The following is a 24,092-nucleotide window of genomic DNA, read 5'->3' as shown; positions in this document are numbered from 1 at the left end:
CCAGATTCGATAGTGCACGCCCCTTGATTCTCTGGTGAATCGAGCAATATCAAAGCCGTATCTCTGCTTTACAAATTAACTGGAGGCTCAAGGCTTTAGGCTGACGCTCAGCTAAGCACCTGGCTTAACTCGAGGTGCAGCCTTGCACCCGCGTCGAGAATACGAGATCCGGAGCTAGTCCTTAATCCTCAAGTACGTGCCTTACAATAACGATGTGTTGCAGATGCCGGCCTGGGGTTGTAATTACTGGATTAGCCGACTGAAGTGACTGAAGTGGCAGTAAATTATTTTATTACAGCATCAATATTTAACCACGCCAGGGCCCGCCCCGCAGCCCTCCAGCTCCCAGGGCGGGGCGGAGAGGAACTACAACTCCCGGGAGGCCTTTTCCGGCGCGCTCCCATCGGGCCCTGCGGCAGGAAAAGCCGAGCGAGCGCTGCTGCGCCCGCCGGAACAGATCCCTCTGCCGGGGTGCGTCACCTCCGCTCGCCATCCCGCTCGCCATCCCGCTCGCCATCCCGCTCGCCATCCCTCGCTCCGCCGCACCATGACGGACCGCTACACTATCCACAGCCAGCTCGAGCACCTGCAGTCCAAGTACATCGGCACGGGGCACGCCGACACCACCAAGTGGGAGTGGCTGGTGAACCAGCACCGGGACTCGTACTGCTCCTACATGGGCCACTTCGACCTGCTCAACTACTTCGCCATCGCCGAGAACGAGAGCAAGGCGCGCGTCCGCTTCAACCTGATGGAGAAGATGCTGCAGCCCTGCGGGCCGCCCGCCGACAAGCCCGACGAGTCTTAGGCCTCCTCCTCCATCCTCCCGTCCCGCCGCCGCCCTCGCCTGTGGTTCCCGCGAAGCACTGACGGGGGAGAAGTCTTGTAAAATGCTTGCTTCTGGACAGCGCCGGCTCCTCTGACTGTACAGTCCTTCGGATTTTTTCAAACGGACAACAATAAAGCCTGCTGGGCATTTCTGATGTTCTGTTTGGTAATCTGCTAGTAAGAGCTTTTTGTTCCAAAAGGAATGCTGTTGCTCGGTGTTAAGCGTTTCAATACAGCCACCTGAAGTGCAAGACTCGGATACTTCATAGATAGCTTTTTCCCCGCCAGGTCGATTGATGCTTGCTTACAGAACTCTGTTGTTTTGATGAGTGAGAGAAGAAGCTTGTTGGAACTCAGAGGGTTTGATTTGTTGTTAGCATTATTGTTTGGGGTGGCTTGTGGTATAGCATAAGGCAGTTGTTCTAGTGCTTTAAAACTTCAAAATAGCTTTTCTCTAAACCCTGTTTTCTTGGCTTGTCTTCCTCTGTCCTGTACTTTGAAGTTCTTAAAACCTTGATCCTCTCTGATCCAACTTAGCTACCTTTTTTTATATTAATGCTTTCTAGTCATATACCGGTTGAGGTTTTCCTATGTTACACCAAACTAGGGTATTAATATGGGGTTCAGCACTGTTAATATGGAATAAGAACATGAGGGTTATTTGCTAGTAGTTTGAAGTAGAATGCCTCCAGGTGACACAGTCTTAGATCAGATTGCATACTGAATTGATGTTGATTCTGATTTGTCACTTAAAATAGGCTTTCTATTCACTTGCGGTAAAAATAAATATTGAGTTGTAATGAATGGAAAGACCTCAGAGTAAAACTTAGAGATATGTTGCTTAGAGAAATAAAGTGCTCTCATTTCTGACATGAAGCATAGTAACTGTTGGTGGGGTGATTTTGCTTTGGATTTTTTTTGTTTATTTGTATTAACATTAGAGAGGAAAATCCAGTGTTTTGTGATTCTATTAAGACAAGTTTATCAATGATTTTTTTTTGTAAATCCGTAATCTCAAGTCAGTACATCCCTCTTCTGAGGAATTCAAAGGTGGCATTTTTCAAACTTGGTTGCACATAGTAAGATGAGGGCATGGGTGAAGTCCTAAAGAAATTTTACTTGCAAGTTCTGTGGGAAGCTGCTTCAGTTTCCAATAAATGAGGGGGATTTGTAGAAAACTGTTTTTCAGTTTGCCTACAAGCTGGTGCAGGTAATTTGAAGAGCATCTCTTCCTCACATACTGAAGAACGCAGCTGAAAGTTTTTTCCTTAAGTTGAGTTCAAGCACTTACTTGTATGCAATGCAGTCTTGCAAAAATCGGACAAAAATTATATCTAAATCAAGCAAGTTTCCTGTTATGGTTCCCCTTAAAAGTCTGTTCTCCTACCAAATTTTAGAAACTTGCCTTTTCCTATAGGAATAGGCAGCATGCTTAGTGAGAAAGGGTGGCACGGGAGAGTTCCATGGCAAAAGCTGCTCGTTCCTGTTTCTCTTGCCTTACATACACTGTGGCTACTCTCTCCAGAGAGAAAACAAGAACAGAAGCATCAATGACTTCACTGAACCCCATGACTGGTTCCATAAGTTGTCTCCTCTGCTGGCAGGCAGTTGGTGTGTGCAACAGGCAGTGGCAAAGGAGCTTGAGCCTTAGTGCTGGGCCTTGGGAAGCAGAAAAGCTGGAGTGAGGATAACAGGTGCTTTTATAATGGTTTGAAAGCTGCAATGTTTTATGAAGACAAGTCCTGAATCGCTTACATGGAAGGAAGAACAGAAACCATGCAATTTAATTGCTCCTGCATAAATTAGAACATTTCAAGGAGGATTTCTCTGAGTATAAACTAACAATTCGCTCTATCCGTGGATATTCTCAGTACATTTTAAAATGTGAGCAACAAATATATGACACATAAGTAAAGATTAATCCTGTTTACAGGCCAGCTCTTCACTATAAAGGCCAAACAGCCTTCAGGGACAAGTCCAGGGTTACGTGATGAATGAACTTGCTGGTTCTGGGTATACTTGCTTGAATCCCAGTTAGGTACACACCTCTGTTTTTAGTGTGGTTGAATTGGGGTTTTAGAGTGTCTGTACTAATGATGATGAAACATTACAAACACTTTCTTAAGAAATAGAGAAAAACAAAGAGAAGTTGTAATTCCTAAAATTCAAGATAAACTTAAAGAGAACTGGGAGGTTGTTCCTGGGCTGTGGTATTTTTCCTAGATCCCAAAGCAGTTTTAAAACCAATGAAGGCAGTGAACTCTTTTACATTTTAGAATTGAAAAGGGTAAAGCCTTTTAAGAACAGTGTTAATTACTTGCCCTATTGGGATGTATCTGGTTTTTACCTCTGTCCTGACTGAAGGATGAAGGGTACTGTTTGTTTTATAAATTGGCTTGATATTTGCATTATGTTCTTTTTTATGTCCAAGGAGTATGGCTTCAAGTGGGCTTCCTGCTGTGATATCTGGCTCATTTTCCTGAGTTTCTGTACCATTCTTTTGGTAAGGTGGCTATCTCCTACAACAGGCAGCATAAATGAGGTTTGCTAGTTATTTTATAGATTGAGAAATCTTGACAGTTTACTCAATTCCTATATTTGAGTTACTTTTCATTAAAGTGATTTTTTTTTTTTTGCTACACCAGAGGGCAGCAAGTGATGCTACTATCTAACTGAAGGCACAGATAACTAACAGAATTGCATGCTATCTTGCAAAGTTCCTATGAAAACATAGGTGGATACTTAAAAATTTAGTAAAACTTTCCAATAGGCAGAAATAGGTAACTTTGTTCAACGGGATAGTTCTAAGGTTCAAAACATGTTGTACCTTTTATTCACCATGTGTGAATAGAGCAGTATAGGAGCACAAAGCACTATAGTTTTGAATGCCTTCATCTTTTTTTATTTTCTGATCTATCAGAATGATAGCAGTACATTAGTTAACATTTGTGCAGTGAAGCAATTGCATTAGTGAGCTGTTTTCTGCAAACTTCCCTGCAGGCTGGAAAAGTCTTTTATACCCGCTCCAGAGTTTTGGGACTTTGTTAGTGAGCTGCAAACAGGCCTTGATATAAGTGTTGTTTGAAGAGCTATATTCTGCTTTTCATTGCTTGTTGAAATGTTTTCCTCCTAAGACAGGGTTCTCAATCAGCTATTTGCATACAAATCTGTGAGCACTGCAAAGTTAACTGCAGCTGTCCTGGGATGACCCTGGGAAGCTGGAGTGAGCAAGGGCTTTGGCAGGCAGCTCCCCAGCGCTCCACTCTGTGATTTTATTCCCAGTATTTTGACTGCTTGTTTAATGATGAGGCTCTAAGGAAAAGAGACGAACCATATGCTCATCAAGCAAGGCACAGGAAGCAACCAGGCCTGTGGGATCTCAGCAGCAGGATAAGATGACTGTCTTGGTAGAAAGTCAAGGCTGGAGAGGGCAGTGCAGGGCCACAGGCTGGCCCTGTGAGGCTTTGCTCACCTGCAGGTGAGGATTTACCAGCCTACTGAGCAGGGCACTGAACATTCAGTCTGTTAGTCATCCAGACCTGGATCTTATGCAGCTTTTGCTCTCTTATCTGGAGATTCCCACTGAATCACAGAGAGGGTTCAAGCACTCAGCGTCTCTCTGGATCAGGCCTTCAGGTTACTTCTCATCTTTGTGGATGAAGGCTTGTACCCTGCCAGGTGCTTTGCAACCAAGGACTGTATTAAGGCATTACTTGTTGGACATGATGTATGTTTTCTAGGAAATGAGGCGGTAGGGGACAGCAGGGTGAAGGGATGACAGTGCTTAATAATTCTTAGAGAAAGAGATTTTTATCCTCTCTGCTGCCCTTATGGCAGTTAGCTGGAAGCCTTTTTGTGAAGTCTTATCTTCCTGCCACCTCTTCTCCCTCCCCTTCTCAAAGGACATTCCCAGGAAAGCTATCATCATGAACCAGGAACAGAGCATTTTTCTTGGCAAACCTAAGCAGAGAACTTCAGGCCTTGTCTACACAAAGAAAATAAGGGAGGATGTGAATGCAAAGTAAAATGCCTGTTCCTGGCCATCGCTCTATGGGGGTGCTCTTTTCCTGCAATAAGATAACTTTATCTGAAGATAAGGACTCAAGAACAGGTGACTTGCAGTAAATTAACCATGAGGACATACCAGTTACTCTGTAGCTAGTGCCTATTGCACATCCTTACTTTAGTGTCAAGTATTTGGAGTCTTCGCCTCTTTCCTTGGAGGCACTTTCCTGTCATCATTGAGGCACTGCAAGGAAAAAAACAGGGCAGAAAAAACCCCTCAGACAGCTGCCCTAAAGTAGGTAACTACAGTGTGCTTCAAGTTCAAGCCCTAATTGCCCTGGCTGTAACTCCCAGGTATTTGGTGTTAGCTCTTTAGGAAACCAACTGCGATAATTCAGGGTAAGTCTCTCTTGCTGAAGGGTAAGAGTGCCTTGGCAGACTGGGGAGCAAAGAGTTGCAGAGAATTTACCAGAGCACTGTGACCAGGTCCCAAAACATAGGGGATGGCAGCCAAGAAAGCAGGGCAATTCTTGCTTACAGTCATCTCCTGTTTCTCCCCAGTGGGCAGGTGAGAAGATGATTCAAGAGACATGGACTTACAGACCAACAAAATAATACTTCCCTTCTTGTATGTCACAGCTTCATCTGGTTGTTTCTTGGGGTGTTTGGTGGGTCATACTGTCAAATGAAAAGGGGGGAATTTCCTCAACCCTTACTGTGGGGGGGTTTACTTGACCCTTAGTGTTTTATTTGTCTGTCAGTGCCCCAGGAAAGCCGAGACCCTTGTGCCCATCCAGTCTGTTAGCATTGTTATGGGGACTCTTCACTGAACAGTCCTGCTGGATTGGAGGGTGATTTGACTGCCTTTTTTAGGGAACTATGCCAGCAGCGTAAAGGAGACCCCTCAGCAGGTCTTCCCACTTTATTAGAGTGTATTACCCACTGCTGGCAACTGTTAGTGCCTGGGAAGGACCACCACTAACAGTTTACGGAATAACACTTTATTAATATAAAATTTTGACAGGTTTGAAGGTTGCCAGTGATGATATCTGACTGCAAAAACTTATTTAAAGCAATACACAGACAAGTTCTAATCCCAGTAAAAGTATTCAGCGTGTATACAGTTCTTACCCAATAGGCAACCCTATGGGAGGAGAAGACAGATTCGGCCCATCGACTGATCCCAGCAGTTACAATGGAGTCTTCCCTAGCTTTTCCCCTGCTCTTGACTTAATTTTATACTATTTCTTTAGGTGGAGCTTGAGTGACTTTAGTCATAAATACCTTTGTTGCTGATTGGTGTAAAATTTTCTTACTTTGCTTTTAAAGATACAATCAAAAAAACCTAGAGCGCATGCCCAGTGGAGGGTAGTTGTACCTTGAGGTGAGTAACTTTGGGATGAAGGTGTGCATTAATATTACAATTAGGCTTTAATGAACCGATTTCATCCAAGGAGATTTCACCACAGTTATTGGCTCATCAGCAAGATATCTGTTCCTATCTCCTTTCATTTACAGGTGCTATGTGGCTTATCAGATGCAAAGTACCACTGAGTTCCCCTCCCTGCAAGGATTTCAACAAAAGCTGGCCGTGGTGCCTCCACTCTGCTCCACTCTGCTCCACCCTCCATTCCATCCCCCTGAGCAGGTGCTTACTGTTGTGCGGGGAATCATTGTGGGGCTGTCAACTGCATTCCATCCAGGGAGCAGCAGATGCATTTTACCCTATAATTTCAGTACCATTATAACTTCTGTTAGGATGTGAATATAGCTTCTCAGTTTCCTCTAATTTTTATGCCCAGCCATCTTCCCAGTCACAACCAGAATGTGCTGCATTTGATGTTTGCTGGGCAAAGTGGATCTGTGGGCTGCCCTTGCCTCTGCAGGATGGAGGAGAGGTGCTGTGGTATGTTTCTGAGGTCACGTGCACCTCAGTTGAACTTGCATGCCCTGCCAGCACTCAGCTTACCCCACCAAACTGTAGGCACCCACCTGAGGCACTTGAAAGCCAGTGGTGGACCCTTGAGGCCTGTGTATTTGGAAGGGATTCATATGTCAAGGGACTGCTCCAGCCTTTGGTGATCCCTGCTGATTGATTTGCCAGCTGCTGAGCTACCATGGGGCATGTAGGATGAATCAAAGGAGTAGCTTAGTTTTCTTCAGTTTTCTACTTGGTTTGGGACTATCCTCATGTAATTCCATGGCTCAGTTAGCAGGGTAGGGGTTTTTATGTTACCTGCCAGGATTTAATCACAGATAAGTCATGTCCCACCCGTGTTAGTGCATAGGGGGATTAAAGGGAAGGGACTGTTGCTGCGGCAGTAAAGAAGACAGCATTGTATCTGAATTCCCAGGGAACAAAGTGCCACTATTCCCCCTCAAACGGGAAACTAATGAATTCCAGACCTCTCCCTAACCTCCTTCATGTCTCACTTTTATTCACTGCATCCCTGATGTCAGCAGGACTCAGTGAGAGCTCAGTGCTGAATTTGGCTGTTGGCCTTGGCGTAGCCTCAGTGCAGACCACTGCTTCCCCCTCCTTACTCTGTTTTCTGTCTGTCCTTTCCACTGCAAACAGATAGCTACACTGTGACACACCACACACAACAAGCACTGCTACTGCTTGACATCGCAGCCACTCAACACTTCTTCCTGGTGGTGATACCTCAGTTTCCTTCTTTTGATGATGTCTGAAGAAAAAAACCCAATCTTTGGCAAAGCTAGACTATGAATTATTAGACTATGAATAATTGCTCTGCTTTGGGCTGTCAGTGAGCAACTGGCTTGTGTCAACTGTCCAGTGGAATAATTTGGAGAAGGCTGCAGCTCCAAGTTGGTTCTATGTATACGTATTTTGAGATACTAATCCAGATTGGAGACCTTCCAGAATTGAATTCTTCCCTGCAGTTGCTGTGGCTAGAGTAAAGAGTAAAATGGAGTTTTGCAAAATGGAGCAAAAGTGGAGTTTTTAAAAGCAGTCTAGATGGGGAGCAGCAACTCTCAGCAGCTTTTGTGGTCTGTCCCATTCCAGGTGGTGTCAAACCCACATTGTGAATTTGGTCACTGGTGTGATGTGCTGCAGCCCACAGTTACCTGCTGAAGCACTGCATCCCACCTGAACCTTCCTTTTTCACTGCACCAGGCAGCTGGTGACTTTCTCAGCATCAGGGAGTGCAGTTGCAAGGGGAGGAAGACCAGGTGCTTTATCAGCTTTGTGTCCAAATCAAGATGTAGAGGTCTGGCTTCTTTTGGGGGAGTCAGCTGGGTGAACAGTGTACAGCTCTAATTGCCTTTTGTGCTTGTGTTGCCCCTGGAGATCATTCCAAATCCAGCAGTCAGCTCTGTAGGAACACAGTTTGTACTCCATACCAGGATCAGTATCTATAGCATCATGCAACATTTGCTTGCATGTAAGCCAGTTCTGCGGGGCTCTGTAATTTCCTGGATCTCATGAGCATCCTTCAGCCCTGATTCATTTGCCCACATCTTCCAGCTTCTCCAGTAAGGGAAGCACAGTTCTACAGAGTCATCTCCTTCCCCACATGCTGCTGGTAGGTGGGATGCCACATGGGAAAGACCTTCTGTTTCTGGGAATTGGTCAGAAGGTATCAACAAGGAAATGACTCAAGCTAATTAGGTGGAAGGAAATTTTTTTACCTTGGCATGGATTTTCTGGAGCAGGGAAGGGGAGGGGCCCTGCTCCAGGGGAGGAGGAGTGGTGAGGACAAGGCCCTTTTTAGCCCTGGGCATCAGGCAATGGAGACAGTCTATATGGTATAATGGAAGACTGGCTGCATGGTCCAGCCCCTGTGTCCCATGGGGTGGCTGGATCCAACCCTTCTCCTACCTTCCAAAAAAACATATCCAAATTGCTCTTTAAAACTGTATATGTTTTAGTATTTTCTCTCTCATGGCATAGGAACAGAGAGCTTTGGGGCTTTTAGGAACAGCAGAGGTAAAAAAGTCTCATGATGAGCTGTCACTTCGTGTGTGCATCTGTGTGTGTATATACGTGTATTATACATAGACTGGGTCAGAAGTTGGATAATGTGTTTTCAAGTGTTATTCCTTCCAAGTATCATCTTGGCACACTCCAGATAGCTATTTCACTTTCAAACTAAAGGAAGACTGATTAATCTTGAAAATCTGTCTTCTAGATACTATGAAGTTGTGGCTTATGAAAATACAGTCTTCCAAAGGATTCTGCTTTGCATATGATTTCATATTGCAGGGATGTTTTGTGGATGTGCAGAGTCTACAAACCTTACCGTCACGTAAGAACACTGCAAGTGCTTGTAAGATGTGCCAGAAACAAATACATGCCAGAAAAAACCCTCAGAAATTATAGGAGTCAGCAGCACAGATAACACAAGAGCTTGAGCACTCTGAAGCAACAGCAGCTCTTGTCCTTCCATTTTTACCTTGCTTTTCAAACTAGTTGATTTAATGTAATGATATTGTTGTATTTCCTGGGAAGGCCTCTCCCCATTGTAATTTCCTCTTTGTTGCTATGTGTACCTGGAGGAGGACACTGTGATGCCCATGTCTGCTTATTTTCAGCTTCAAATTCCTCAAAATATTTTTTGTTATGGTACTTTCAAAGGACTTGACAGTGGTTAGAGCCTGAGTGAGATGGCCAGCTCTTGGGCTTTTTCCCTGTTTCTTCATGCTCTTCCACAACTATTTATAGAGTCATCCCATGACCCAGAGTGTCATTATGATGGCACTGGTTTTGATTTGTGTGTGCTCACTGCCATTACTGAGAAGAGAGAAAAAACTGCTTAAAATAGCAAGATTAAGTTCTTTGGGTAGCTGGTTATGTGACCTTTGAGCTATTGGTTCAACAGCATTACCATGTGTCTTTCCCTATTCATACAGATCCTGCTTCATATTACTCAGTTGCTCAGGAACTCATTTACCAGTGGGATGGGTTTTCATGGACAGAGGTGTGACAAGCTGGGCTGCCACTGGTTGCAGTGGCATTACCAAGTGTGTTTCAAGACAACAGCAGCTGGAAACCCTGTTCCCTACTGCTGGAGCAGAGTGACCTGCAAAGGGAGGCTGGTGCACACAGAAGGGGCTCCCATAGCCACTGACTTGCTGTCAGTACAGTCTTGGAAAGGAAAAGTAGCAAGGGCAGGCTGTGCTGGGCTCCCTCTCCCATGCCCTGCTCTTCTTACATGAGCAAGGTGCAGGAAGAGTCACTCTGGCTGCCCTCCTCCTTCTCCTGGTTCCTCTTGGCTGTTGGCACACCCTGGGAAGGGGAAGCTGTGGTGGGAGGAAGACTTGGTTCAGAGGCTGACAGCAGACCGGGCTAGGCCAGGCGGTGGGAAGAGGTGTGAGGAGAAGCACAAGAGAGAAGAGGCCCAGGCTAACAGTCCAGGTTGAGATGTTCAGCCATCCATTTGAACACTGCCCACACCTAACACTCTGCTTTGGCCTCCATGCTTCAATTACCTATGTCTTTACTGAACAGCACCTAAGGGAGGAAGTCAGTGATGCAGACTTTGCTGACAAGCCAGGGACCTCATGTCAACAACTTCTGCTGCTATCTGCACCTGTCTCTGTGCACAGAAAAGAGAAGAATTAGTTAGCCATGAGCAACACAAAACTTGAAGGCTCTGGGCTCTTGCCAGAGGAGCAGCCACTGTCCTCAGAGAAACTTTAACATTTCAACATGTATTTTTGTTCACTTCAATGAAATGAGAAAATAAAATACTGAAAGGTTTTGTGTAACAAGGTATTCCAAACTGTTTTGCTTAGGGATAGTTGAAACATAAAGTTTATTTTATAGCATGACAGTTTATATAAAGTGAAGAAAATGGAATCCAGCATAATAAAACTACGTGAAATAAAACACTATGATGCCTTTCAAAACTGTTTTGTGGAAACTTTGTTGATGATCAGTGCCTTATCCTGAAATATGTAGTGTAGTTCCAGCATTTTTATACTTGAATAGTATTGTCTTGACAACTTTTCAGTTCTAACTTGACTTCTATCATTGTCTCTCCCTGAGCTTTAACCATTCACCAGAAGGTGGAGCTTAAGGTATTGCCAATGAACTAGAACTGAAGGAATTTTACAAAGTCCTTTGGATTGGAGGGCTTGAAATGTGTATTCTCTCCTCCCTGTTTTGCAGAGGAAGTACTGGATCATCATGACAGCTCCCCAGGTCATAACACCTCAAACTCGGGAGTCTTAGTGGTCCCACCCTGTCTGGTATCAGCACAATCTAATTGAACCAAAATCTTACCACCTAAGTAACATCAAAGTCCAGAATCCTTGTACCAAAAGCAAGAATCATTGCGCCCCTGGAGATGCTATTGACTTTTTTTGCGATTACTTTGAAACTAATGAGTGGGAGAGAGATGGGCATTCACCTCATGTTTCTGCCCCAGTCCCAGCAGACACTGCTGTCATAGAATGATAGAATGGTTTGGATTGGAAGGGTTCCTAAAGATCGAATAGTTCCAGCCCCCGTGCCACAGGGACACATTCCACTAGACCAGGTTTCTCAAAGCCCCATCCAACCTGGCCTTGACTTGTGTACTCATGGGCCAAAAGCTGGTCAGCTTGATTCCTATGTGGTGGGTCACAATACTGGGCTCCATGCACCTCTTGGCAATCGGGCTCATGCAAGTTCTCAGGGAAGGCTCTCTCTGGCACCTAAACCTCTGTGGCCTTGCAGTGGAGAGTGCTCCTGTACTGAGCTCTTAACTTGTCAACCACAATCATTTCACTGCTGTAGCAGGAAGCTTTTGGATAACATAGACCCAAACCCCACAGTGCCTGAGGGATGTGTCTCAGATATTGAACCTGAATCAGTTCTCTGTGATGCTGTGACAGAGCTGCAGGGGTGCACGAGGTTGTCTGCGGTGACCCATGTTACCAGGATGCTGTACAGTAATGGGCTGCACAAAAAGGAGCACTCTCATGGCTTTCTTCTTAAATACACGAGTTGCTGAGGTCCAGTCTGGGTCATGTTTAAGTAGAAAACTGAAAGCTGACTAGATTTGGTTAGCTGCTTTATGGGTGTGCTCAGGATTAAGACCCCATACTGAACATACTTGACTAAAAATTTAGCATCTGCCTTGGCTTTTTTCTGCTGTAGTTTGGAGGAAAGATAGCTGCCATCTCTGCATGATGCATGGAGTGTTTGATTCAGAGCAGCCCTTGTTCATGCTTTTATGGGCCAGTTTGGGTTCAGTTACCTTTTGGTGGAAGTCCACGTAGATAATTTTCCTGGAGGACGTGGGTGGGATGAGATGTTGACACCTTGCCCACAGGTGAGCTTTCTGCTGAAACTGTGACCACAGCAGCTGCTCTCAGAGTGGCAGCTCACATCACAGCCCCAGAAATGTCTTTTTGGAAACACACCGAAGTTTCACCTACATCACTGTCCTGTCTTTGGGGATGGCCAAAGGGAAGAGGATAAGAATAGAGCAAATATACAGCAATTGTTCCCTATGGTACTCCTCTGATCTGCAGTGATTTCCAGCTGAGGGATTCATTAAGCTAGAAATGGTACCTTTATGTTTTATTGCCCTTCTAAAGACTTGGATCAGTTCTAGTTGGCAGTCTTCCTAGCCCCTGTTTGTCCTAAGGCTAAATTTCCACTACCCTAACTTAGAGACATTTAGAAAAACATTTTGCTATAATCAACCCATTGGAAATCACTTCGGTGTTGAATACAACAGATTCCTCTGGTTAGCCATCTAGGTGCTGGCAACACTGACTAGTGAAGATCCAGTTCTTTCAATTTTACACCATTTCAGTGAATGGTACAAAATCGTTTGCTCAAGATAGCAAAACCCAAGAGGGGTGGCCAAAATCTTGACCTATAGAATCAGAATGAGTAATTCAGTGTTCATGAAAAAGAAGTGAAAAATAAATTTCTGACCATTTTATTTCAAAACAGCAGCCTTATCTCTATTTCAATTAAGGGTTATTTCAATTTATTAACAGTGAAGATAAGTACCAATGTGTATTAAAAACATTCCTTTCTTTTATATCCTGAAAAACAATCAGTAAGCTCATAGCAATATTGGCACCTAGCAGAAGTTAACCACAAATAAGAGTGAGTTAAAACCCACTGGCTCAGGAAGTTTTTGAGACAAATTTGAAACACAGTGTTCCTGTCTGGCAGCAGAGAACAAATTAAGTATTTTTCTTAGCTCTTAAAATGCATTTAAATGTCAGCAATCTCCCATGGTAAATTGGTTTCTGAAAAGAATTTACATCAAAATAATCTTCGTACCCACTTCCCTAGAAAAGAGTTGATTGTCGTTTATTTTCATAACCTCTGTGCCAAATATCCCAAGTATGAGGAAATACTGAATCCTGCATTCTACTTGCAACAGCAGTTTTCCTTCAGGCAGCCTCTTTTTCTCCCAGAAAATTGATGGCTGTTCCCCTTGCAGTATAGCTTGGATGGGGTGCTGCCACCCAGCTTAGCCCTGACTCTGAGGCACACCAGCTATAGACCTTGTTCATTCTGGTACTGCCAGAGTCCAACAGAGGTGGAGGTCTGGTTCTTCTGGGTGTTATACAACAGGAGAAAAGGAGATGAACCCTTCCAAGAAGTATCTACAGGCAGAAAAGGGGAAGACATACAAGAGCAAGGCACCAGAGACTGCAGAGAAATAACCACGATGCGGTGAGGGTTTTTCAAAGGTGAGTGCCTGCAGAGATAATCTAGATTACTTGGAAGAATAAATGCAAAGAGAATTAGTAAAGTCTTATCTCCATCTTCTTTATGGGTGTTCTCATTCAAAGTCAAGATGACCTGCCTGATGCTATTAAGCCAGTTTCACTCCACAATTTTAATGAATTCCAATGAATTTGTCTCAGTTTCTCAAGGTAGACAGGTCATGGCACAATTACCTTTTTCACGATGGGGCTAGAGGAAGGAAAGACAGAAGGAAGAGAAGCTATTCTGCTTAGATGGGATCAGAAATAAGAGAACTGAGCACCTTGTTAAAGAGATGAGGCTTGAGCAGACACCAGCCCTTCCCAGCAATTTATCACTTGCAGAAAGCCTACATGGGAGAAAGCAAGGCAAAGGCTGAAGGATGACAGAGGCTGAGAGTGGTCACATAGGGAAGGTCTGAAAGGCAGAAAGAGAAGCCTTTGATGAGGTGGAGCCAGTGGGTGATAGGAAGCAAGAGGGCAAAAACAGATTTATGAAAATGATTGGGAGTAATGCTCCAAAGGGAGTGGGTGCAAGAGCGAAGATAACTGAAAAGGAGGAGGGCTGTGAAATGATGTGAGAAAAAATGACAGATTTTAGAAAGGGTGAGGAAGATGAAGAAAGCTGAGACATAGAAACTGTCATATCCAGAGGAGAGAGTAAGTGAAAGATGATATCCAGGAAAAGGGCCAAAGGGACTTAGAGGAAGCTGGTATTGACCATTCAAACAGAGAGCAGTGTTAAAGCAGGCATCAACATCGCAGTCAAACAGACCAACAAGGGAGCAGTTCATGGCCAAAGCAAGATCCATTTCAGTGGCTATGAAACATAGACCACAGCTGCAGGGCAAATCAATGGAAGAAAACGCCAGGAAATCAAATGGGCACCATTGTGGAGGTGAGAGTTAGTGACGATGTTGGAAGGTAATGATGTGAGGGAAAGGTAAAGTCCAAGGGAGGTCATCCAAGAGTTATCATGGGACAGCAATGTCAGGATGGGGCAGGAAGAGGAGTTGGATGAAGCAGTGATGGTGGGAAGAGGGTGAGTCAGAGCAAGGAGGTTTGGAATTATTAATAATGAGAAAAGCCCAGTAGACTCCTTCCACTTTTTCTCCCTGGTTTGCTAAGAAAGATGTGGTAAATAAAAGGACGGAATAAGAGAACTCTGGATCTCTTCCCCCCCATGGTGTGGGGTAGCCCAGTTCTAGTTCCATTTCCATCTGAGGAACCATTTCCCATGGCTTAAGTGGATGGTGGGGGGGACTCCAGCGCCAGGGGTTTCTTCAGGTCCTGAGCCTGGAGAGGAGAGGTGCTCTCCCCTGCTCCCACCCACGTGGCTCCATGGCAGGCACAGAGACAGCACACCGGTGTGGAGAGGAGGCAAGAGAGAGTTTATTGTTGGGGGGGTTACATTTATAGGGTTAGAAGGTCTCACAGAGTAACCAATTAGAAGTCTCAAGGGGCTTACAGGAACACCCAATCACAGGAAGGGGTTAACAAGGTCCAATGAGAACACCTTAGGACATCTTCCCAGGACATTCCTGCATGGGATAACACTTGTCATGGGGGGTCTTGGGAAGAAGAAAGCATGAGTTAGCAAAGAGACTACAAAAAGCCATTTTGAAACATGTTTAAACCACAGTTTTCTCGTATACTGCCACAGAGAACCACAAGGATGAAGAAATGGTGAGATGCTATCTGAGGATCAGGGTGAAAATTAATAAAAAAAGAGTAAATATGATTAGGCAAAGAAAAACTAAGCGAAGGCAAAGCAACAGTGCTAGAGAGGACAGGGAGGTGGGTGCAGTTGGAAAAGACCTTTTGAAAATGCTACTTGGACTCCAGGATGCTTGCAATTCTGAACAGAAAGGGAAGGAAATGCAGGACCCTGAGACTTAGAGGTGCCTTCTGCAGTCACAGTGGGCTCACACCATTACTAGCTCTTCCTCTGACAGATTGAGTTCCCTCTCCCTTTGCAGCACCCGGATGTCAAAAGTTCATAATCCACAGTCCCATGCCAGGTGTCTCGAATAAAGGCACCTTGTCTCCGAACCAGAGAAAAAACTCACCAATGCAAAACTGAATGATAGAATAGCCTGCATGACAAATACCAGAGAAGAGCTTTGCCAGGATGGCCCTATAGTGTATTTCCAAAGTGGTTCTTCATGTATGCAGAGTTGTCATGTGCTGGAAAAATCTTTCTTTTGAGGCAACAGCAACACAGCCGTGCCCCTCACAGCATGGTTGTGTCACGTTCAGCGAAGCATCCTTCTTGTGCCCAGGTCACAGGAAGAGCTGGACCGTGTCAGTAGCGTCTTCCAGCCCCATCCAGGAACCCCAGCTGTGCCCGGGCGACATGCTTTCTTCTGAGCTGCCCCCTGGGAGATCAGCGAGGCAACACTGTGCCACTTTGGGGCCATCTGTCTGAGGGAAATCTTCAGGCGACAAGTTTTAAGAGCCAAATAGCAGCAGCGCCTGCTGCCGAGCACAGTAGCAAGAACAGCCTGCTCTTGTAGGGTGGCAGCTAGGGCTGAGGCGTGGATCTGTCCTTCCTCATGGCCCTGGTGACAGGAAGACCATTCATGAAGAAATTAGGCACAACCCTTCAATGTTTTGAGGATTGGCTTGTGCAATGGCAGTATTGTTTCCAGTTGCCAGGATGACATGAAGATTTAGGCAATGGAGCTGCTTGGCAGGAGGGCTCTTTCTGAAGAGGAAGGGGAAGCACAGACATCTCAGTGCTGCAGGAGACCTACTTGAAGTGTGTGAGGAACCAGCAGGGCTCTGGCTAATTCCTGTATGCAAAACGAGCAGGAGGAAGGAGGCCTTGGCCAGGATTCCTCTTTAAAGATATCCTTAAATAGCCTGTGTTGTGCCTGGGCCAGAGTGTTTAATGAGTCTCAGTGATACTTTGTCTTTATGCTCATCATGCAGGATTTTTTTTCTCTTTAAGAAACCTTGCCTTGCAAATCTCTCTCTCTCTCTCTCTCTCTCTCTATATATATATATAAACGTCATTTTTTGGGGGGGAATATTTTTTATGAAGATTTCTTGACCTCAAGAAAGTTCATTTATTCTTCTTCTCTACTTAATTAATGAAAATTCATGTCTGTCCCACAGATCTGCAACCACAAATAACTCCAAATATTTTAAGTCTACGTGAGTCACCCTAAAGGTTGAAAATATTTTCTTCTTCTTCCAAATGTCAGTAGATACACATACAGTTAATTCCAGATATTAAATACCACACATTCAAAGTGTCTAACTCTGCAGATCACCATCTTCACTTTATCATATTTTCAGGGTACTGTTACTGAGGGTTAATGTGACCTCAGTGATGTGACTGACAGTAAATTCATAGGGTCATGCTGTGTAGCAACTGGAAGAATTAGTCTTGACTAGTGAGATGCCTCTCTGCCTTGTAGCTGTCAAAATAAAACACTAGTTTGAAACTCATTGCACTGGGTGCCTGCCAGAAAATGCAACACAATGCAGTTTATTTGAATTCCAAGTGTCCTGACTAGGGCTGAAGCTGGAGTAAACAATATCCCTAAAAAAACACTGTGAGAGCAAATCAGTTGCAGTCATTAAGGAAACAGTAAGACCTAGTCATTGATCAATCCTAGGTTTTTTCTTGCCAAAGAGAACCATAACAATAGCCTCCTCTTTAAACAGAAGGACCTCAGAGAAGGAATATGCTCTACTGCTGTAAAAACAGAGTTGCCTTCTCACTCCTGAGTTTCCAGGAATGTGAGTTTATAGCCTTGACTACTGGGAATGGGTTGTCACTTGATCTTCGTGGGGGAGTAGGGGGAGTGTTAGGGAAAGCAGGCTTGGACAACTCTCTAAATCAGTGGAGTTTATATGGGTCCAGCAGACAATTATTGGAGTTGGGAGATAAATCCTCTGAGGCTCTCAGATTCACAAAGCAGACCACATCCTCTCACCATCCTGAGAGTGCTAAGCCTAGTGAGACCCCTTTCCTCACAGGATCAGAGCTCCCTGTCCCCATCCCCATCCCAGTCACCATCCCTGGGCCAGCAACATGGAAGTGTCCCTGCAATCACTGTTCTGAGCTGCTGGCCATGGTGTCATCAGGCAAAGAGGAGCAGCCCCTCCCAGGCTGAGCCCTCAACACTCCTGAATTCTATCAGAGTGCTGTAGCTCCTGCTGTAGGAGTTAAGGAGAGGAGGGTAAAAATGGAAGTCTAGAAGTCCTAAACTCTCCATCACATAGCCAGGCTGTGCTTTAGGGTGTCTCTGCAACTTAGATGGCCTCTGCCCCTTGGAGTTGTGATGAAAAGGTTTATTTTGGGGAAAAATGCCATAGGTCAGGGTTTTGTGTAGAGCTCCGAACTCCTCCAAATTGAACTCCTCCAAACTCCTCTCTGCTTGAGGCTTTTTCCAGTGCCACGTCTCAAACTTACCACCAGCTGCAATGTGGATGCACAAAAGCAATGCAGAAATTGCAGCTTAGAATCAGTCTATATGCCTTTCCAGTTCAGTGGTTTTCCACTGTGGGGGCAGTAGAGAGGGATGAATCATTTTCTCCTGTTCTAGCAGCAGCCACAATCGTGTTTAATTTGGAAGAACCCATGGTAAGGGTGACCAAGCTGATACACCTTTTATTAGACTGCTGCTTGTCATGACAAAGCTTTCAGGACTCAACACTTCATTGTGCTGACTGAGCTTTAGCAGTTGAAATGGTCTTGAACCAGGACAGCCAGTGTTTCTTCTCTGATGGTGCCCATCATCAAAGTTTGTCTCAATTAGTCTCTGTCCTGACAGTTCCCGGGGTGTGAACTTTGATGTCCAGGCATTACACTGGCAGAGATTCCATACTGCTGGGCATTGTGTGTTTCAGGCATTCAATGGCACCCAGGTTTGACATGCTTCAGGGCTTTCTTCATTTACCCACCTTGCTTTTCATTAGGTTGTCATTCCCAAATCTGGACTCAGGTTTTGAGACACTGTTCAGGAACACAGGGAAAATGTTCTTCAGGCTTTAAATGTAAATTTTGCAGAGACTTTCATAAGTAGCACTTATATTCTGCTATTTTATTGCTGGCTAGTTGCAGTGTTGAAAGGTGTTTGGCGAGGCAGCAATGGCTGAATTGTAACAAGTCAGTCTCACCACGAGATGAGGAATAGGGGATCATGACATGGCATTCTTACACTCACTGTTCTGACAAAATCACATTGTAGAATAACACAGCTATGTCCACATGTATAAACAGTCAAAGGAAATAATAATTTGCTCTAGAAGTTGAAGCAGTTTAATGGAGAGGAGCAGAAATCTCTTACTGCCATCCTGTACTGGGTGCACATGACAAGGTTTTGGGAGTGGAAGAACTACAGGGGTGGTTTCTGTGAGAAGCTGCTAGAAGTTCTCCATCTGGTAGAACCAATGCCAGCTAGATCCAAAAGGGATCTGCCACAGTCTAAGGCTGAGCCCATCAGTGACAGTGGCAGTACCTCTGGGATAAAGTGTTTAAGAAGGGGGAAAAACCTACAAAACAGCAACTGCAGCTGGAGAGAGGAGTGAGAATAAGAAAGAAAAAGATCTGCAGACCCTCGGGTCACTGAAGAGGGAGGGGGGAGAGAAGGTGCTCTGGGCGCTAGAGCAGAGATTCCCCTGCAGCCCTTGGTGGAGACCATGGTGAGTCATGCCCCAGCAGCCCACAGTGGGAGTAGAGATCCACTTTCAGACCATGGAGGACCCCATATCAGAGCAGGTGAATGCCTGAAGGAGGCTGTGACCCCTTGAAAAGCATGCACTGGAGTAGAGCTCCTGGCAGGACCTGTGGACCCTTGGAAAGAGAGAGGAGGCCACAGTGGAGCATGTCTGCTGACAGGACTTGTGATCCAGTGAGGACCCACACTGAAGCAGTCTGTTCCTGGAGGACTGCACTCCATGGAAGGGACCCACACTGGAACAGTTCATGCAGCCTCTGGGAAGGATTCATGCTGGAGAAGTTCATGGAGCACTATCTCACAGGGGAGAGACCCCACGCTGGAGCAGGGGAATAATGTGAGGAAGGAGCAACAGAGATAATATGTGATGAACTGACCACAATCCCCATTCCCCATGCCCCTGTGCTGCAGCAGGAGAGGAGGTAGAGAAAATCCAAGTAAAGCAAACTTGTAAAGAAGAGAGGGGTGGGAGGAAGTGTTTTAAGATTTGTTTTTATTTCTCATTATCCTACTCTGATTTGTTATGCAATAAATTAAGTTAATTTTCCCAAGTCAAGTTTGTTTACTCATGACAGTAATTGGTGAGTAATCTCTCCCTGCCCTTACCTTGACCCATGAACCTTTTGTTATATTTTCTCTCCCCTGTCCAGCTGAGGAGACGAGCGATAGAGTGGCTTTTGGTGGGCACCTGACATCCAGCCAGGGTCACCCCATCACACACTCACACTCATCGTGTCAGATAATTAGTGTCTATACAGGAAAAGTAGGATGGGCAATCAGGATTTGGAAGGAGATGCTAATATGGTAGCAATAACTGAGACACTCTTCCTGAGGCAGGCTGATCAAAAAAAATGAAAGACACTTCGAAGCAGTGGACTAATATAGCCATCTTCTGGTGGTGGAAGGCTGGGGTGCCATATGTTTCTGAGACTACAACCCCATGAACCTCTAATGCCCAGCACGGCCTGAATGAAGCCATGGCGCTTTCCAACTGCTCTTCCTGTGCTGATCTGCTTCATGAGGCTGGCTCAGCCTTCACCAAGGCCCTCCTGGCTGGGTGGCCTCACCAGCTGCCTCAGCAGACGTTTTCATGGCTTTTGCTCTCTGGACCAACACGTGTTTGCACAGTACACGAAGGCAGAGCAGTGTCTGCTCCACCGAGAAAGTTACAGCTCCTGTCATAGCCTTTGGTGCCACAGGGCTGGAAACCAAACTGCCTTGCCTTGGCTTTGTGGGAAGGAGGAGCAGCTAAAATGGAGCCAAATAGGAGTAGTACTGGGCACTTTGTCTACGACTAAAAGTCATAGAATCACAGAATCATTTAGTTTGGAAAAGACCCTTTAAGAGCATCGAGTTCAACCAAGGTCGAAACGTTGCCACTGTTATAGGGGAATAGCATGGAAAAGATATGGTTTCAGATATAAATGACTTAAGAAGCAAGGCATGCCAGCTCTACAGCTGGCTGAAAAAATTTAGTTGCTCCTTGTTTGTGTGCAGGCTTTCTTCAATGACATAATCTCCTCTTCTTGAGCTTTTGTTTAAATGAGTCTACCAGATGGGCACACAAGAATTCAAATTCCATTGACATTCATCTGGCAATTTCATTTAACTGAAACAACTTTTCACTTTCTTCTGGCAGTTGTTTTTGGAATCTGTATCTAGAAACTGAATTTGGTAAATACCCCAAATGTCTTCAAGAATACATGTCATTATTATTAATAACCATTTTGTTATTCAAACAATGAAATTATTTCTTTTTGTTTCAGTGTGAAGGTCACCACAGCATATAAATGGAAATAATTAAAAAATACATTAAAGAAACTGTTTCCAGGCAAGTGATCACCAGAAGAAGAGGCAAAGTTCAGCGAATAAATTATTGGCTACTAGTGATTTGCCCATAACAAGTATAACTTCTATGCTGTCTCCTTTTTTTAAAAAACTGAGCATTTCTTTTACACGATGCAGCTATTTGTGCTTCTACCAACCTGTACATATGCTCATACTGAAACAGGACAACCTGCAAGGACAACAGGACAACCCAACAGGTGCACGTAGAAGCTTTACATGGCTGGAAGGTATTTCCTGGCTCTCTTTCAGCCTCTTTTCTCTCTGTTAGTGGCCTTCAACAGAAGTTAGTGTATACCTCAACTCAAAAGAATTACATGATTAACATCCTTAAAACTGTTCCTGTTCATCTGGAAGTAAAATCTTAGTCTTATGCATATAAATAATCCTTTCACATTGTGTAGGTGTAATGATAAACAGATGCAAAAGTCTCTGTACAGAACCCTTGAAGTTGCCTATAAATATCTAGGCAATTTGGCTCACTAAAATTCTTCCTTTATATGCCTCTGTCTGCCTGTCTCTTCCATTTGTAAATCTGCCCCTACAAACTGTTGGGAGCGTCATTTCTATCTCATGGCCTGCAGCTATCTTTCCTTTGAGTTAATGACAAACATTCTAGAAGTCAAGAGTCAGTAAGCTTGCGTGCCAAACAGCAAAAAGCTGTTGCGTTAGCTGGTGCAATTAGAAGAGCTCCAAAGAGGATGAAAGGAGTTGGGGCAAGAAGTTCTTTGAGATTGTGCCAGCCGAGGACCTGCTTCAGTAAGTTTTCTAAAACTCCAGAAAGCAAGCTGCTGGTGTGCTATATCTTCTCTGCTCAGGGATTCTCTGGCATATAGTGATTATTTGTCTGGCCTCATATGACTTGAAAAGAAGCATAAACAAGAGAGAAAGTATCAGCAATCCCAAATATCACTTGTCTTGGCTTAGGCTATACTTTAATCTTAGACATTATACTAATATCAGCCGGGCTAATTACAGAAAATGCCTTTCCTGCAAAGAAATAGATTTCACATTGCCTTAGGAACAAGTCCGTACTCACTGCAGCATGACATCTTGGTTGTCTCCTGACTTATCCATATTCTCGATGGAATTCTATCCTTTAAATGAAAAACCTTTGAGGCTGCACAGCCCATACAGGTGATCACGGTAGTTAGTTTCATCCAGACAGATGGCTGCACCCCTGCATGCTTAATTCCCTCTCTCTCCCCTGGATGCACTTGCACAGAGGAAGCAATGAAGAAACAACTGAGGAAAATAAAAACCCTTCCAGATTTGTGAACTCTTCAAAGATTTGCCCTTTCCAATTCATCTATATACCGTTTTGGTTCCACTTGGGAAGTGCAGTGGTTTTTCCCTTTTTAGAGTTATGACTTAAAAAGCACTAAGTGGGCTTGAGCCTGATGAGCAACATCAGCTCCCATGGGGGTCCCTTGTGTTGCCTCTGTCACCCATGCCAGCTGGGGGGTGAGGGGAGATGTGTGGGTGCTGGAGGGGCATGCTGAGGCTGTGCCTCCTGCTTGCCAGGCACCATTTGCTCCTGAGGGCAAGCTCCTTGTCAGGGAGTATTGGCACAGCCACATTGTTTCACTAACTACATCCACTGCAATTCCCAAACGGCTGCCATGTACAACAATACCTTCCTCACACAGAATGGTTCTTGCTGCAGATAATAGGCAGGATTTGGATTTCTACAATCCTGTGATCCCTGACTCTAATAGAGACCCTCTTCCCAGGTTTATTTGCTAAAACTTTTGACCCAAATATTCAGATCTTTCAGTTTGGTTGTTTGGTTGTGTTTTTCCTCTAGCTGTCATGCTTTGCTAGTGAAGTATGCCCTCTCTCAGAAACAGCTGAGGCCCACGTGAGACTTGCATGTTTTTAACCAGCGTTCAAGTCAGTTCTTGATTCATAATCCAGAAAAGGCCTTTCAAAGCAGCACTTAGGGTGCAGGTGGCATTCCATGCAAAAGGCTAGATAAGCTCAGTACCTCACTGTATGACTGATGCTACTGCATTGTGAGCCACATCCTTGAGAATGCCACTCAGGAAGGGGAGAACTGAAGATGATACAAGTGACTCCATAATAAAGCAGTGATGCTCATGCAGCAGAGACACCACTCAGAGCAATGAGGGGTATACTGCAAAATGAGGAGAAAGTTACCAGTGTTGCTCTGTATTACAGAATTACAGTGTTTGCTGGGTATTATAGAATGTGCCTTAACTCGAACTCTCTGAAACCCTGTCATCTAGAGACTCCTGTTTGGTATGCTGCTTTGTTTTTAAAAGCCTCTCCCAGGCTGCAGCAGTCAAGTTCTAGGAGGAAACATTCCAGAAGTGGTGAAAGACAGTCTTCTGGAGACCCCCACAACTCAGGACTCCCTCTGCTTGTCACAGTGTGGCTCCCTGCTTCAGTTCTGGACTACAGTCTCTACCTTGTGCATGGCTGCTCCAGTCCCAGCCTGCTCCCAGGCTTCCTTATGGGGTGCAGTGATCACATTGCTTTGCAACAAAATCCACGGGGCTGCCCCGTACCCAGTATGGACGGGCAGGTGCCCGGCTTGGCTTCCTGTGTCCCACAGAGCCCTCCAACACCACCCCACTCTAATATCACCAGGGTATGCAGCCTACAGTGTTGTGATACGAATGCACATTCAGTTTACCAGTTAACACTGTCTTCACCTCATTTTAGGTGTTGCAAACAATGAAAATGCACATATGTAACACCCAGAGCACAAAGGATACTGTGTGCCCAGTGATTACCAGTGGAGACACGACAGATGTGCTCCTGTGGGCAGGGTACTCTGAGCAGCTTGGACATGAGGGCCAGAGGAGCGTGTAGGGCCAGAGTCCTGGGAGCAGGTATGTCCAGCAGCAGAAATGTAGCCTGAGATTTTGGAGGAGGCACATGTCCCTCACATGGTCAGCTGTGGGACTGTGCAGCAGCATGCCAGGGCAGGTGTATGGGCAGAAGCAGGTGAGGAGCTAGCACCCGCCAGGTTCCCGTGCAAAGCCTGCCTGTGTTATTTGCCTTTCT

The 24,092-nt window shown here is 45.0% G+C and overlaps 1 protein-coding gene across 1 annotated transcript; it reads left to right on the top strand.

The window, feature by feature from the left end:
* Nucleotides 1–338: 338 nt before the first annotated feature.
* Nucleotides 339–1,713, top strand: SF3B5 (splicing factor 3b subunit 5). The gene has a single exon (XM_032683814.1). The coding sequence runs from the start codon at nt 548–550 to the stop codon at nt 806–808; it is 261 nt and encodes an 86-aa protein (XP_032539705.1). The 5' UTR covers nt 339–547; the 3' UTR covers nt 809–1,713.
* The last annotated feature ends 22,379 nt before the right edge of the window (nt 1,714–24,092 follow it).

The sequence above is a fragment of the Chiroxiphia lanceolata genome, chromosome 3 (assembly GCF_009829145.1).
Source record: "Chiroxiphia lanceolata isolate bChiLan1 chromosome 3, bChiLan1.pri, whole genome shotgun sequence".
NCBI lineage: Eukaryota > Metazoa > Chordata > Aves > Passeriformes > Pipridae > Chiroxiphia > Chiroxiphia lanceolata.
The sequence above is the reverse complement of the archived record's forward strand: the minus strand, read 5'-3'. Positions and strand labels throughout refer to the sequence as shown.

Excerpts from the sequence above, each read along its gene's own strand:
- SF3B5 (XM_032683814.1), top strand. The coding sequence starts at position 548 with ATGACGGACCGCTACACTATCCACAGCCAGCTCGAGCACCTGCAGTCC.